This window comes from Rhinolophus hipposideros, assembly GCF_964194185.1.
Source record: "Rhinolophus hipposideros genome assembly, chromosome: 25".
Lineage (NCBI taxonomy): Eukaryota > Metazoa > Chordata > Mammalia > Chiroptera > Rhinolophidae > Rhinolophus > Rhinolophus hipposideros.
The window spans coordinates 10,029,129-10,046,427 of NC_138071.1; the positions used below are offsets into that span (position 1 = coordinate 10,029,129).

The following is a 17,299-nucleotide window of genomic DNA, read 5'->3' on the forward strand; positions in this document are numbered from 1 at the left end:
TCCTTCTTTTTCAGTTATTGATGAAGCAACTTTCAAAACCTTCCTGAAACATGAAGCAGGAAGAATAATATTTAAAAGTAATATGATCATCATACCTCTTTATCCATCCGAGTGACTTCATTCTACTATTCCCTTTTCTGTGCTTAAATCTTGCATCAAATATTGGATAAATCGAAGAGTGTAGGAAGAAATAAGTGATTTTCATAGCCATTACTCTTTGAAATGGAAGGGCTAAGCTTCAAGCATGTCTTCTTTAGGAGCTTTGTTGGGTCCCGTGGAGCGTCCCAGGTTGTGTACACCTTCCTTCTGATTCCATGTTGCTTGACTCTGGATTTCAGAGCCCCGCCTTATCTCCCAAATATTCCTTTTCTCTGGGCTTGGAATGCCCCAACTGAACCTTGTCCTAAGAAGTTTAACGTGACGCTAGATCTGAGACTCTTCTCTTTGATAGGAAATCCCCAAAAAGATGCTACAGGACAACCCATTATCTTATTTTACGTTGATAGACTTGGCTTATATCCTCATATAGATAGACACGGCAAAGATGAGAATGGAGGACTCCCCCAGTTGGGTTCCTTACAAGGGCATTTGGACAAAGCTAAGGATGACATTGCCACTTACATGCCGGTAGACAACAAGGGCTTGGCTGTCATTGACTGGGAAGAATGGAGACCAGTCTGGGCAAGAAACTGGAAACCTAAAGATATTTATAGGAATCGGTCTATTCAGTTGGTTCAGCAACAAAATCCACAACTTTCTGTCACAGAGGCCACCAATATAGCCAAAGAAAACTTTGAAACGGCAGGAAAACAGTTCATGCTAGACACTTTAAAATTGGGAAAACAACTTCGGCCAAAACACTTATGGGGTTATTATCTTTTTCCTGATTGTTACAATCACCATTATAAGAAAGCCGATTACGATGGGCATTGCTTTGATGTAGAAAAGAAAAGAAATGATGAGCTTAACTGGTTGTGGAATGAAAGCACTGCACTTTTCCCATCCATTTATTTGAATACTTACCTAACATCTAATGAACGAGCTGCACTCTTCGTCCGGAATCGTGTTCAAGAAGCCATTCGGGTTTCTAACGTACCCAATCCTAACAATCCACTTCCGGTTTTTATATATACTCGTCCAGTTTTTACTGATGAATCTTCGAAATTCCTTAATCAAGTAAGTAAGTAAATCAAGGGATGAGGGCTATGAAATAGTGCCCACAAATGGTGTTCGGTGGAATTTAGCATTTTTTTAAAGGGAGTGAAATTTAGCTTTTAATATCCTTTAGGAATATGCACAAGGTGGTTCTGCATTATTATATGAATGTAAAATATGAATATATTTCATTTAAATGTAATTATATCATACATTGCTAAGGCAACCATGGAAAATTAGGTAGTATAGACAATGTATTAACTCGGTTCCTCTTTTTTTTTTTTCTTTCATGGGGCTGCTCTCTTGTCAATAGACGTAATTAAAATAATAATAGAAATATCTGTATTTTTGTTATAGCAGAGCAGTGGTGGTATGATAGACAGAAATAAATAGTGGGGGAATATTTAAATTATTATTGTTGGGTCAGCACTCTTAGCTTTTGGGTTACTGTCCTATATATAACACTTTCATTTTATTCCCATCTGTTAACTCTTTCTGTCACATTTGCCAGGATGACCTTGTGAATACACTCGGTGAAACTGTTGCTCTAGGTGCATCTGGAATTATAATGTGGGGAAGCCTCAATTTAAGTCAAAGTTTGGTAAGTTGAACTGATAGGACATAGAGGAAAACATTTCTACTTTTAATATTCTAAAGGATTGTTGTGGTATTGAATGAAAAAATAAGTACTATGCTTGGCACAGTAATAGGTGCACAGCTAATACTGGCTGAATCATGCTATCATTCACTTGTATGATTATGTCTTCAGGTAGAAAATTTTGTACTTGTTTTCCAGTGAGGGCCAGAAATTCAGTGAGATTAATTGAAATTCTGTAGGCTATGGGGTTTGCTAGAAACGTAGCAGCAAACAGAGCAAAGTTCTTTCACCATGGACCTACATTCTCAGAAGTAGAAACACAATGTATGCAGATATATGATAATATGTCAGGTAGTGAGAAGATTGGCTGAGGGATTAGGTGACTAGGATGGATAAGAGAAGTGGTTAAAATGCCTCCAAGGCTTTTGGCTTGAAGGAGTCGCCTTTGAAGTGGGAAAGATTTAGGAGTATGGTGAGGGCTGAGCAGGGAAGAAAATAGGATTTGGGGGTTTTGGCAATTGGGAATTACTTTTTGAAAACATTACTAACTTGTTCAGAGTTTCCCTAAGGGAGAGGAAAAGGAACCCTTCTTTATTTTCCACAAGTTATATTTAATAGTGTCTAAGTAAAATTTTAAGTAAAACTTATTTTACGAAGAAACAATATCTCATTTTGGTCTCTATAGTATGAATTTTACTCATTCTCTCCTAATGAATTTTCTTTAGTTCAAAAAGCCTTTCTCTATCACAACCTAATCCTTTTCTCTCTTCCTTTATTTTCGTCCTTGTTTAATTCTCCATGCTCTTTATCTCCCATCTCTTCAATTCTCTTGCCTCAAAGCAAGAGTAAAGCTATCACATGGACACTGCTGAATTGGAGCTGAACTTTGCCTTCTCTAATGGCTATGGAAATACTAATGATGTAGGTGCCATGGAGAATGTCTAATGAAGTTCATGGCTTAGGAGTCTTATCCTAGGACCCACAGGGAAGACCCTGTACTCTAAGATTAGAAGACACTTTTGGATCGCTTCTCCTTCAGATAGATTGGCCATATTTTTACTTCCTTTGTAAAGGTACTTAATAGCAGTCACCTTCATGAAATTCTTTCCCAGTAATCTGAGCCCTTCTATCCATTTGGTAGAATTCTATTGTCTCTAGCTTGATCACCAATAAAGAGAAATAACACAAAATATAAGTTCAGAGAAAGGTATATAGGCCCCTTTTGCAAAATCTTTCATATGTCAGAAAATTATTTAAAAGTTGTAATCCACCTAAGTACATTCCTAATCTTCATTAGTTGTTTTCCCAGATCTATAAACTCCTTTCTCAAAGGTCCTATGATGGGTTATAACGGAACCATTTAAAAGTTCTCCATATTACTTCCTTTTTTAAAAAAAGAACTGAGAACTCCACTCTTACTTTGATGAGAAATAAATAAGGCATTCCTAATTAGTAGGATGATATGACATGCTATTTAATTGTCACACTTTTTTTTACTTGCACTTTAATCTTAGATTCACATTCTTCCGTCACGAATCTCAGATTTTCCTCAGTATTATTCACACAGGGACAATTCTTCAACTAGAAGATCTATAACGATTTTCTAGTTAATGTCACTGCCTTGGAATTGTCTCTTGTGGAGTGTTGTATATACTTCTGCTACCTTTCCCAATTTATGAGCATTCTGAATACCAGGTGTATCATTACTTCCCCCTTTCCCTATATCATTTGTAATCAGTAGAGTCATGGATTATTTGTTGTGTTTCCTGAGATTTGTTGACAGCTTGAGAAACTGGTAATTGCAGGCTTACTTACTATGATTGGAATTGACTTAAAACAATTGTTGTAAAATATAAGCAAACCATTTCTTTCTAATTCCATTTTATTAGATCCAATGTTGTGACAGAGCCAGCTCCTATGGGTTCCAGCTCATGAGACCTGATTGTTCAATATTTGGAAACTTTGTGAACTGGTTGTTCAACAAAGCCATTATTAAAAATTAAATTATAAAAACTTAGGATAAAGTAGTGTCAAAAACAAAGGAATAAATACTCAAAATATATCAGTTATTTACTTAATTTCTTGAGGTTATTTATTCATAATCTATTGTATCTGTAAAAGTGGAAATGCTATGTAATGGTGTGCTAGTTCATTGATACGAATCTTGATATGTTGACCTTGTTATTTCACAGGACACCTGCACAAATCTACACAATTACCTGAAGACTACATTGAATCCTTACATAATAAACCTCACCCTAGCAGCCAAAATATGTAGCCAAGTGTTTTGCCAGGAGCGAGGATATTGTGTAAGGAAAAACTGGGATTCGTTTGACTATCTTCACCTGAATCCAATGAATTTTGCTATTGAAATTAGAGATGATGGAAAATTCATCGTACAAGGGAAACCCACAGTTGAAGACCTGAAGCAATTTTCTGAAAAATTTAATTGCAGCTGTTATCCTGATGTCAGCTGTGAGAAGAAAGTTGATTTAACAGACACTCTTACTATTCATGTATGCGCTACTAAAGATGTTTGTGTGAAGACCATTCTAAACTCAAAAAATGAAATATTCCATTCAAGTACAAGTTTACTGCTCTGCTTTTTATTATTTTTAATTTTTTTTGAAAACGAATGCTGTGGCATACAAACAAGAATTTGAAACTGTTGGAGAAGAACTTCCAGGGTGTCGTCAAAGAGATAATGTGTCCATGGCTTAGAGTGGTACACAGTAGTGATGGCCAAATGACGACTTTACAATAAACACACTCTCTGAATTCATGACCTAGCCTATGTTTTTTCTTGCACACACGTCACAATATGATTTCTACCTCCCTCTAAGGTAAGCATCATAAGGAAAGGTATTTGGTCTATTTTACTTGCTGCTATATCCACGGTATGATGAACAGCATCTGGGGACTCAGTAGGTGCCCAGTAAACATTTATTGAACAAATAAAAGCCAGTGAGGGAACCAGTAAAGAATTTTAAGTGTGGGAGTTGTCAGGACCACTTTTCATAATCCAAATCCTCTTGGCCCTTTTCCTTAGCTCTGCCCTTCATTCTCCACTCCTATTATGATTCTACTGTCAAAGCCACGTTTTCATAAGTAAGCCATGAAAGGAGGCCATTGATAATGACATGTAAAGGACACTTTATTTGGACTAGTTTACTTAGAATCCTTTTTAATGGCTGTCAGGTGGTCAGGATTCAGAACGAACGGAGTCAGCAAGGCGAATTGGAAAAGGCATGGATTTGGGAGGTGGACAATTATAAGGATAAACCCTGCTTTGCAACATTTACTAATGGGGTGGTCAGAACAAATCACCCCAAGATGTGCTTCTGTGGTATGTGGGTTATTTTGAGCTTAAGGTAATTTTAGCTTCAGGCTCAAGAGAAACTTCTTCCTCTTCCTGGACTACCTGGAAGAACTTGATTTAAGGGACTTGCCCATAATAAGAGATTATCATTAATAATATCTTTTGGACCCACCTATATGGCAGAGCAAACTTCTATTTACTAAGCATCTGCACTTTTTTTCATCCTGCAATGACCTTTTGAAGCCCCCAAGGCACTTTATCTCCTTCCTAGCTCAGGATGTATTCTATACGTTATGATCCCTTGCTATCTCTTAACCTCTCTTGCGTGTGGGGTCTCTGACTCTCTCACGTATGCAGGGTTCCCATACATATGTACGTGTTAAATTTGGTCATTTTCTTGGTGTTCAGCCACTCCCTGTTTGTTATCTTGACAAAGTCAGAGATGAGCACAGGTGGATGTGACAGTGCGACAGGTGTTTTTCACAGTGATGATACTGCAATTCAGGGGCAGGAATGCTAAACATATGCCATGTGCCTTTCCTCAGACTGAGAGGGCATCAGGAAATGAATGGGGTGGAATGAGAAAGGGGCAGTGTGGGGAGACAGGATGAAAGTAGGCATCAAAGGTCAAGTATCAGGGTGAGGGGCAGGTAGAGAGACGTGGGGCTGAATGTAAAGTGATGGGGATGGCGGGGTGGGAGTAGGAAAAGCAATCAGAAACCGATCCAGAAAGAGTGGTAGGGAAAAGTTTCGTTTGTGTCCAGGTCTTAATTTATGAAGGGGATTGAGTGATGACACAGAAAGGTCAATACCATGGAAACAAAAGTTTAATGTTACTAACAGTTCCCCGAGAAACAAGAGGCATGGTTCACCACCCATGGACAATAAGAAGCACCAAGTGTCAGCCAGGAAGCAGAGGCAGTAGTAGAGGTGGGTGTGAATGTGGTGGGGGAGTGCTCAGAATCTGGCCCTTATCAGGGTTTCTGTGGGAAAGGCAAGGCAAGGTAAATCGTTCAGGACTGGCTGGTGTGAATAATTTGGGCAGGCTTTGGGCTTTAGGAATGGTCTCTAGTTGCCTGGTACCTGCCTTGGGAAGATGCAGGCAGAGGACTCTGCCTCCTGGGGTGTACAGGCCAGGTAGAGGAGGGAGGGCTCCGGATTTGTTAGTTTGCATATCAGGTAACATATTAGACAGCACTTTACTGTCTCTAAAACTTGATCAGCCCTGGGAGAGGCAGTCTCTCCCCAGCCAGAAAGGTTTTCTTTTTTTAAGATGTCAAAATGTCATAATATACAATAACAACAACAACAAAGATGAATATAAGACTTGATTGGCCTGGGGAACAAAGTAGGTAGTTTGGAGTGGGTGAGCCTGTGGCTCACGGTCACCCAGACTGTGACGCTTAGTGACTACAATGAAAAGGGTGGGATGGGAAATTATCATCAAAGGACTTGGACTCACATTCTGTCATGGATGGAGGCTTGCCTCATCCACCATGAATGTTTTGCTATTTTGTTTGTAATAGTATTTGCTAGCTTCTGTGCAGGTATGATGAAGCTTATATTCTCAATTTGGAAAAAATGGTGTATTTTGGAAAAGATTCTATCTTAGCCCACAGAAACTACCGGGTTCCCCTTTCCTAAACCTGGTTAAATTCTCCAGGACCAACTGGCTCTTCTCCTTAGTCGAGCATAGATCTTGCTCTTGTAATCTTCCCAATCCTGTCTGCCTTGCCCTACTTCATCAAAACCATCATTCCCAGAGCTGTCCACCATGCCTCCTTAGCCTGGCCCCGCCTTCACCTAAGACACCTGTCTGCCCTGGCTATCCTGCTCTACTTCTTAACCCTTCCTCCCGTCCCTGGGGAATCTATCCTGAAGTGCTTTTCTTTTGCTTCTCTGTCTCATTTACCTTTAGCTCCAACCCCGATATTGCCCTTGTCTGTGGCTCCTTAGATGAGTTTCCCCATTCTCTGTAATGGAAATCAGTTTACCTACCCCATTGCTTCCTGCCAGTGGACTTGGTGTCTGGAGTCTGGGGAGATGGAAGAAGTGGACATGCTTCCATACCATTCTTTATTACAGTTTCTCCTCTGATGCTATAAAACAGTTAGTACAGATCTCACAGCTCCAGAAAGATTATTTATAATCGTTGTGACTTCATAGCAAAAGTATTCAACTCCCTTTTGAGCAAAAATAATAATAGTAACAACACAACCAGCTAATATTCATTCAACATTTATCAAACCCCAGACACTGTTCTAAGCATTTCATATATTTAACTCATTTAATCCTTACAACCATCCTATGAGGTTTGTACTATTATCAACCACAGTTTGACCATGAGGAAACCTAGGCATAGAAAGCTTAAGTAATCATTCCTGGTTCTGGGAAATATAAGTCTTACTTCCCGTTTCTATTCCTCACGATACTTTGTTGTAGAAAGAAACTGAGTAGTCATTGGGAAATGGAAATTTAAACCACAACGAGATACCACTACACACTCACTACAATGACTAAAATACCAAGTGATGATGAAGGTATAGAACAACTGTTACTCACACAATGCTGGTGGAAATTTAAAATGGTGCTGCCACTTTGGAAAACTGTCTGGCACATCCTTATAGAGTTAAACATACATCTACCATATGATCCAGCCATTCTACTCCTAGGTATTTACCCAAGAAAAAGGAAAATGTATGTCCCTACAAAGATGTGTTAGGAATGTTCATAATAGCTTTATGCATAACAGCTCAAAACTGGAAACAACCCAAATGTCCAATAACCGTTGAATGGGTACACAAGTTTTGATACAGCCATATAATGGAATACTATTCAGCAATAAGAAAGAACTAACCACTGATACATGTAATAACATGGACAAATATTGAAAGCATTATGCTAATCAAAGAAAGGCAGACACAAAAGACCATATAGAATATGTGATTCCATTTGCATGAAATTCTAGAAAAGCCTAACTATAGTGACAGAAAACAGATAAGTGGTTGCCAGGTGCAGGGGGGTGGGGGTGGAAGAGGGGATTGACCGGAGAGGGCAAGAAGAAACTGTTCTGTTTCTTGATTGTAGTGATGGTTACACAGTTGTATACATTTAACAAAACTCCTTAAATTGTACATTTAAAAGTGATTAATCTTATTGTATATAAAGTATAACTCAATAAATCTGCTTTTAAGGAAAATGATACACAGCTCACTAAAAAAGAAAAGAAAAAAACAGTTCTAGTTTCAGAGTGGCAATCAACATGCTATCTTATGTTAGACAAATTACTTCATATTTATGGCAACAATTTCTTCCCTAACAAGAGGGAAGAATAAATGTCTTATCTAATGCACATGTTTATTCTGAGGACAAAATAAGATAATGGTTAATAGATGAGAAAATACTTTAAAGAGTGATTTAAAAAAAAAAAAAAGGTCCATTTTTGGCATAGGACATCAAAGGTTCCCAGAAAGTTCACTTCCTCTATTGCATGCCGTCACCAGCTGGCCCTGTCCAAGATAAACAGCCCTTTGATAGCCATCACTCAAGACACCCAGAAAAGTGGCCACCCCCACCCAAATTAATGCTATCCATCTTAAGATGTGGTTAGGGCAACTGGCAAGTGCATCAGATAAAAATACGTATTGCAATAGAGCAAAGAGTGAAGAAGAAATAGAGACATATGTCTAATTGAAAATTTAGAATCAGACATTGTCTAATTCTTGCCGTTGCTGCACAACTAGCTAGTCTGGATTGAGGAATCAGGCAAACGTAGGTTTAGGGTCTGGCTGCACACTTCTGAGCTGTAGACTCTGGATAAGTGTTAACTCATTTCTAAGCCTCCTTCACCAGAAAAAAAAAAATTGTGGTGAGGATTACATGAGGAAATGCATGAAAGAACTTAGTGCAGTGCCTGGCAGAGAGGTGCTTCATGATAATAATAATAATAATAATAATAATAATAATAATAATAATAATAAATAGTGATAATCATTAATAATAACTTATTATGATTACTGGGGTTATTCCTCAATTTTTTGTGTAACTTCTGCTTTATCATCACTAATAACTTCCTTAAATCCTATTTCCTGGGTATAGCTTGTTAATCTGATATGATAAACATTGAGTACTTTGGGAATACAAACATGTGTACTTTAGGATCAGTAGGAGACCTGGTAGTTACCAATGACTGTGATAAGGACAAGATTACTCATTGTCTCTAGACCTCAGTTCCACCCATCCTCTAAACATTGATGGAGTGGTCATCCACATTCGATATCCTCCCGACTACATTCCAGTCTCTGAGGAAATTTCTCCACTGCAAATCCATTCTCAGTAGCAGGTTGTTTCTTTTTCAGAAATCATTTCTCACTTGGTATTTTATTAGATGGTCCCTCTAGCGGCCTGAAAGCAGTAAGACACTCCACAAAGTAGGTTCCTTGTAGGTGTCCCACGGTCCATTTTCATGTCACTGAGAAGCCTCCAAAGAGTAACGTTTGGCAGAGGCCTGCCGTTTTTGTTGGCCAGTGTCCTTCTCTTCCGAAGCCATTTATTTTCTCTTTCGTTTTTCAATAAAACACAATTAAGGATGTAGTAATACATATTCTCTAGAGAGCTGCGATTTAAAAAAAAAAGTTCTATAGTTTGTTCAACATCTGAACTACTACATTTTTCATTTTATGGTCAGAGCAGATCACAGAACATAATTCCCACTTAAAGCTTTAATATTAGAAAATTAAGCAGGAAAAACCAATTCTGAAGAAGATTTGAAATTCATCAAATTATACAGATTTAGTTTATGTTGTAAAAGCAAGGTAAGTTAAAAAAATGAGGAAGATCATTTTTCTTAAATTAGAAAACCCAGTTGATAAAATTATTAATTACTTCAAAAATAAAACAAATGTTATATAGAATAAAATTGGTATACTAATAAATGTCCTCCTTAGTCAGAACTGTATAGTCATGTTAAGTCATTGTTTTAGCTGATATTCAATGATTCTTTTGGATCACCTCCAGTTTGCAACTCTCTTAGTTCATAATGCCACAACAGATGATTATTACTATAATGGGTTTTTTTCCTTTCCTCTTTGTAATTATTTTATTCAAGTATAGCACGCATACTTGAATAAAGTAAAAAAAGTGTACAGATCATACATTTACAGTTCACAGCATTTTCACACTGAAATGCCTTTGTGTTTTCTCCCAGGCGCCATCCTCTCCATCAATGGTAATACCTGTCTGGCTTTATCATCATAGACTTGTCTTTCTGATTTATAACTTTTTATAAATAAAATCAGACAGTACGTACTCTTTTGTGCTTGTCTTTCTCTCTCCCCACCCCAACATTATTTTTGTGAGATTCATTCATATTGCAGTGGTAGTTTGTTCATTTTCATTACTATGTAATAGTCTATGGTATGAATATATAGTACATAATTTATGTAACAAACCACTCGTAAGTTATATTCAGGAGAAATGTGGAGAATGTACACCAAAGGAAGATTCTAGAAGGTGGATAGCAGGGCTAGTCCAGCCTAAACTTGCATCAGCATGTGTTCTTTCGTCCGGTGTCTTGCCCTCGTTCTGTCTTAATGATCTCTTCTGGAGAACAGAATTCTTTATTTTAATGTAGCCCAATTTATCAATCTTTTTTCTCTAAGGGTAGTGTTTTTTGTGTCCTGCTTAAGAAATCTTTGCCTAGACCAAGGCCATTAATAAAATATATGGTATCTTCTAGAAGCTTTATTGTTTCACCTCCCATATTTAGAACTGCAATGTGCCAAAATTTTTTTTAGTGATACAAGGTAGGGTCCAGATTCATTTTTTGCCCCCCCCCATATGGTTGTCCAATTTAACCAGCATTTGTTAGTGACAAGACCATTGCTGTTCAGTGTCACCTTATCCTACTGGTTTTAAATAACACTAACCAAATAAAATAAAACCTGAGAAAAATGCTCTTTTCCATGACCTATACAACCTTTTGTGCCTATGAGTAGCTGGAATCTGTGTTAAAGGATTTCTGTACATTTCTGTTTTGCTAAGGCAGACATGGGTGTTTTTTTTTAGATACATTTTAATGATCCTTAAACTAAGACTACCACAATGTTTGACTGCGGTCTTGGATTTTTGCCATGGTTTTAAGAGAGCAACTTAAATTGTTTTTTGTTTTGCTTTTTTTTTTTTTTTTTTAAAAATAATTGTCAACAAATAAAAGGGATAGTGCTTGAGGTTAAACTTCCTTCCCAAGATAAAATATATTTTTGCTGAAAAAAATGTGTGCTTCTATAAAATGAAAACAGAGCAGACTTATTGAAATGCAATTAGCATCATATAACTGGAAGATACTTAAGTTTCTTAGATTATTGAAATATTGCATTTTTTTTTTTTTTTAAGTCTTGGCTTCCAAGAGTCAAGAAAAGTCACACATTTCGCTTAGGTGTTCAGAGAGGTAGCGTGATAATAGTGAGAACTGAAAGAGCGTTGGATGTGGAGCCACGCTTCTGAGTTCCCATTACCGCTCTGCCACTAGATGCTTTTTCAATTCTTCATTTTCTTCTTTCATACTATTAAGTAGGCCAGATCAGTATTCAATTTTTTTGTCCTGGTGTAACTGTGTCACATTTATTTCATCGTCCAACCTACTCCTGTGTGCCTGCCTGGGCCACAGTCTGACCCCTGTTTATTAGTTTCATTTTCAGCTTTACATCCTATTCAGGAAGCTTTCCTGAAGGCAAGAAGATAAAAGGCTATGTATTGCAAAGCAGTCAACTTCCATCCTCTGCAATTTCAAAACTTGAAAAAACTTGAAAACTATTACTAAAAACTTGCTTGTTACCACATTAAGCAGAGAACTTAAAATAGTCTATAATTCCTGACAGACGGATCCCTCTTATTTCTCTTTTCTCAATTTTTGTTACCAAAAGTCGTAGACATTATTGGCTTTTCTTGCGATACAAAAGTATTGATTTTTCCAACTATCCTAAGCAAATGTGTAGTTCCTCTTTCATGTTCTCAGCTAATTCCACCTTGTGATCAAACACATGTACTTATTTGCCAAGGGCTTAAAGGTTAAAGATAAGTTTGTGACTATGAAATTGGTTACATCCCATTGACATGATTCATTTATCTCCTCCCCTTGGGTGAGGGCCTAGTTTCCTGCTTTTTTCTTTTCCTTCTTTGATTCCTCTGCAACTGTCATGATGTCGGACGTATGATGGGAACATAGTAACTGCAATGTAAATGACATTATCAAGACATTAAAATTAGCTAAAGGTCAGGTCTCTGGTCATATGGATTAGCTTTGCTGGATGAAACTGGTTCTTGTTTTTCTCCAGCTGCAGGTGCTGGATACAGTCACTTGTTACTTGTGTAACCAGTGACACACCTCACATTGTACCAGGTGAATTTCCTATTTTGCCTGTCCTGCCTCGTCCTGACCAGGTAAGGACATGGCCTGTTCCAGGAACGAGCATATAGTGGGAGGCAAGAGCCGGGAGCTGATTTACATCAGAATGCACCTCACTTGTGATCAGACATTCTCCAAGGAGGATTTTAGAAAACAACCTTCATTCTGGCCCTGGAAACACCTTGCAGGACAGATAGCATCACGCCATGGAACAGTCTGTCCTCCACACATGCAAATCATGATGGGAACTGGAATTAGACCCTGATTTACAGGGTCTCAAGGATAAAATGAAGATTTAGATTATGAAAAAAGAGTTACAGCCAGAATTGACTGATTTATATTTTTAAACATTTCAATCATTTACTCATTCAGTGCAATAATTATTTATCAGAAGCTACCATGGGGAGGTATCCTGTTAGAGCCTGAGCCCTTGACTTCAAGAACATGGTAGAGCGGGGGGGTCAGAAAATAATCCACTCCTTTCCCAGGCAATATAAACCAGCACTGGTGACATCTACTGTCAAGGAATGGTCTGCTGGTCTCTGAACAGCTATAATAAAAGAGGTCGTTTGACTCATTCAGTTTGGCTCATCAGGCTTCCCTGATGGGTTGGCATTAATCAGGTAAAGAGGCAGGGACAAGCATTCCAGGAAGGCAGAATAGCATGTGCACGTGCACTATGGTGGCAGGGATAATGCAAGGAGGAGGGCCGTAAAGAAGGCCGCCATGGCTAAGGTGGAGAGAGAGCATGGGAGCCAACAAGACGTGGTACAAAACTAGTTTGGTTAAGGAGTTTTGCCTTTAGATGGAAATCTTATTTCTTTTTCAAATTTCAATGAGCGTTTTAATTGCAACGTCTTAATTGTATTTATTTTTTGAGGTTACCTTTTTAGTATAAGTAATACTAGCTTTCCTTTTACAGTAGTAACATTATTTTTATTTTACAATCAGTTGATTTAAAAATAGAGTGAACTTTAATAATTTTGTAATCAACATGGTTATGGCTGTGCATGGAATTAGAAAAAATTATGAAGGCGGTATGAATATGACTCAAGTTTGAAAAATATTATATTAGACTAGTATTTGGCAAATTATAGCCCTCCCCACCTGCTCTTATAAATAGCATACTATTGGAACATGGTCACATTCATTCCTTCACTCTGCCTATGGCTGCTTTTCCCACACTGGCAGGGGTGAATAGTTGAGACAGAGACGTTATAGCCCCCAAAGCCTAAAATATTTATTATTTAGCCTTTGATAAAAAGAATGTGCTGACCCCTCTACCAGACTACACTAGTAAAGCATTTTCAAAAACTTAACAATCAGATATTTGTGACTTTGAAAGGCATAGATACATTTAAGAGCCACTGTGTTGTCCTTCCACTGTATTGTCTCTTTTCTATATTCAAGGCAGTTGAGTGTCTTTCTACAGACCAGGAGCATTCCAGGACACCTAAGCCTCAAGGCCATGTGGGAACACTGGGCTGTTGTGAAAGGTTCTTTGTTTACCGTTGGACAGGATGGATTCTGTCTTCTCCTCACATTCTGTTTGATCAGAAACACTGTGGCCTAATACAGGAGCAGATGAATTCCTGAGGCCCTGAAACTCCACTAAAGATTAGAGTAACACTTGCACTTCAAAGGATTCTGGTAAAAAGAAGAAAGGTCGATAGCTTTGAATTCTTAATGGGATGAGGCAAGGGCACTGGGGAGAAGGCAACTGGAAACCATCATTCCGAAAGGAGCATTTTGCAGGGCAGTGTGGGGACTGCTTCATCTAGTGGTCAAGGTCCTGCCCTGCTCTGGTTTCCTTTTCCTTTTCAGCTTAATGAATGTATTCTGACTAGGTCTGCCAGTCAGTCTGTTTGCAGGAGACCACTGCTCCTGGTTACCTGTGTGTGTCCTCTGAATGGGTGGTAGGCCTGTCTCTGCATTACTGTTAGTTAACATTATGAGCCTTTGCTATGTCCCACATACTGTTTCCAGTGTTGGCCGTCTGGTATCTCACGTCGTCCTTACACTGACCTCAAGAGGTAAGTCCTATTATTATCCCTATACACAAAGGAGGGCATGGAGGTTCAGAGAGATTTAGTAACCTGTCCAAAACCACACAGCTGGTGCTTGGCAGAGTGCAGATCTGAACCCAAGATTTGACTCCAGAGCATGTATTTTAATCACTTGTACACCCTGCTGAAGTCGCAGTGTGCTTAGAACCACACACCTGTGCTTTGGGGGCGGAGTCTTCCATTAAGTGGGTGAATGTTTAGTGTCAACCCCTGAAGAAGGGACAAGGGTTTAGGCAGGAAGCTGGGACAGGAAGACTGTTTTTGAACAGGTTGGAGGAAGAATTCCTGTCCCTGCACTTGGATTTTTTTTCTTCAGACTAGACTTTTAGAAAGGCAGAGGGCTAGACATCAGCTCTTGCATTGGGGGCTGCTACGATCTGTCCCTCCATGTGGAAACAAGGCCTTGTGGAAACAGAGAGCAAGCCATACCTTGAATCCCAAATATAGTGTTTCAAGTTACTTTGTGGACTTAGTTTCCTTTTATTAATCTCTTACAAAGTCTTATTGAAATATCCTGGCCTGACCTCACTTGTGTTAAGGGAACAGACCATGGTCTATATTTAATCAGACAGAATGATATGCCCTGACTCTGAGGATAACAGGACAATAACAAGTAGAGAGTGCTACGTGTCACTTTCCGAGACAAGTTCAAGTTACACGTCAGAAAGTTCTTCAGTGAAGAACCCTCCTCAACCTCTAGCATTGGATGGTCTGTATTTTAGTGTGTTAGGGAATCCCTTTGAAATTGTGCAAAGCTCTACGATACAAAAGTGATGATATGGTTCCCATTTGGGGGGAATGTTTTCAATCTGCTAGAGAAACAAATATATATACATATATATTAATACAAAAATACTTATATATTACATATAATATATACACACCACATATGTGTGTGTATATATACATATCATAATATAAAATGTGATAAATTTCATAACAGGATAAAATTCATAACATAAATTTCATAAATTTCATAACAGGATAAAATTCATAACATAAATTTCATAAATTTCATAACAGGATAAAATTCATAACATAAATTTCATAAATTTCATAAACATAAATTTCACAAAATAAACAAAATGTGTGTGCATGGGGTGATGCAGTCATGCCTGAGTGGGCATATCTTTTCTTTAAAAAGAAACCCCACTGGAACTTTGTTGAGGACCTATTGGCCAGAGAGATGTAAGGGAGACTCTGGTAGTGTTCAGCACATGCTGTTGCAAACATGCACAGAAGGCGACAGGGGTAGCACAGTGGGAGGTCAGGGAAAACGAGACTGGTTGGCCACCAATTTGGCAACTTGGAGATCGCGGATGCACTTGGCAAGAGCAATTTCCATGAATGGTGGAGAGGAAACCTAGGTAGAGTGTGTTCAAGAGAGATGAGCAGTGAGAAAGTAGAGACTGCAAGTGTGGAAATCTTTTTCATGGATTTTTGCTGTGAGGGAGAGCAGGAAAATAGGTAGTAGGTAGAGAGAGTTGTGAAGTCAAGGAGGTTTGGGTGTAGTTTTTTTATATTTTTGTTTAGGAAAGCGTGTTTGTCAGCTGATGAAATGATCTAATGGAGAGAGAAAATTTGATGATACAGGCAATAGGATTACTGTAAGAGCCAGCTCCTTGAGTGTGTAAGAAATGGTTAGATGCAGTACACAAGAGGAGGAGTTGGCTTTATACCAGAACACAAATGTTTACTCTGTACAATAGGAGAAAAGCCAAAATAAATGGATTTGTCAACGCAGGCTGTAAAACAGGCTCAGACAGGTCAGATGTGCAAATTTTACACAGATAGTGTACGACAGCGCTGAAACTCAAACCGAAGCAGAGGAGCTTGGCCCTTGCTTTTCTTATTGGTGGCTATGTTGATCATCTGTTGCCAAAATAGTGCTGTGTAACAAGCCACTCCGAAACTCAGTGCCTCAAGAAACAATCACGTATTATTTCTCATGCATCTGGAGTCAACTGGGCTTGGCTCCCACAGTCATCAGAGGCAGATTGGCTCCATTCACCTACAGAGTAGCCTAGGTATGTTCTCATGGGGACAGCAAAAGTGCAAAAAACCAAACTGGTAACAAAATTCAACTGAGTAAATCTGAAGATATAATTGGCTGTATTAATTTGGGCAGCACCCTTCCTAGCAAGTAGAAGCATGCTCCAAAGGGTTGTACAAAATGGAAGGTTTTTATGGGAAGAAGGGTGTGGCAGGGGAGTTGTTAGCAAAAGGCAAGACAGAATTATTTTTAGACCAGGATATCTTCTTTTGGGGAGAAGGAAACTTCAAGGGTTTTGTCATGCAGATTGCCTCTTCTTCCTATGGTGATAGTGGTGGTGGTGGTGGTGGTGGTGGTGGTGGTGTGTGTGTGTGTGTGGGGGGGGTGCAGCCCATTGAGACAGATTACTTCACTGGTGCTTGACCAGGAAATTCCAGACTGGTTGGTGAAGATTATATTTCTGGGAGAGGTTGAAACTGCAATTAGATCAGGTATTAAATCTGGGTTGCATACTATGGGCTTTTGGCACAAATGATATCATTTTGGGTCTATGGTTTTCTTTTAAACAAAACTCAGTTGTGCAAGTGCTTTTCAGTCTTTGATCATCACAGCCTCCTAAAGTCCCACTGATTAAAACAAGTCACATGGCCCAGCCCAAAGTCAAGGGGCAAGAAAGTTCAGTCCACCCATGTGTGTGGGGGTGTTGGAAGAGGGAGTGAATATTTATTAATAGTAACTGAATCTACCACATTGATGAACTAGT

At 38.7% G+C, this 17,299-nt stretch overlaps 1 protein-coding gene across 1 annotated transcript in view; it reads left to right on the top strand.

Moving 5' to 3' along the window:
• Nucleotides 1–222: 222 nt before the first annotated feature.
• Nucleotides 223–17,299, top strand: part of SPAM1 (sperm adhesion molecule 1) — a gene marked incomplete at both ends in the record, with an annotated part of 28,961 nt that continues 11,884 nt past the window's right edge. Inside the window, 3 exons of the mRNA XM_081038309.1 lie at nucleotides 223–1,176; nucleotides 1,667–1,756; nucleotides 3,946–4,269. Coding sequence (XP_080894435.1) covers nucleotides 223–1,176; nucleotides 1,667–1,756; nucleotides 3,946–4,269 — 1,368 coding nt within the window. The remainder of the gene's footprint in view (nucleotides 1,177–1,666; nucleotides 1,757–3,945; nucleotides 4,270–17,299) is intronic.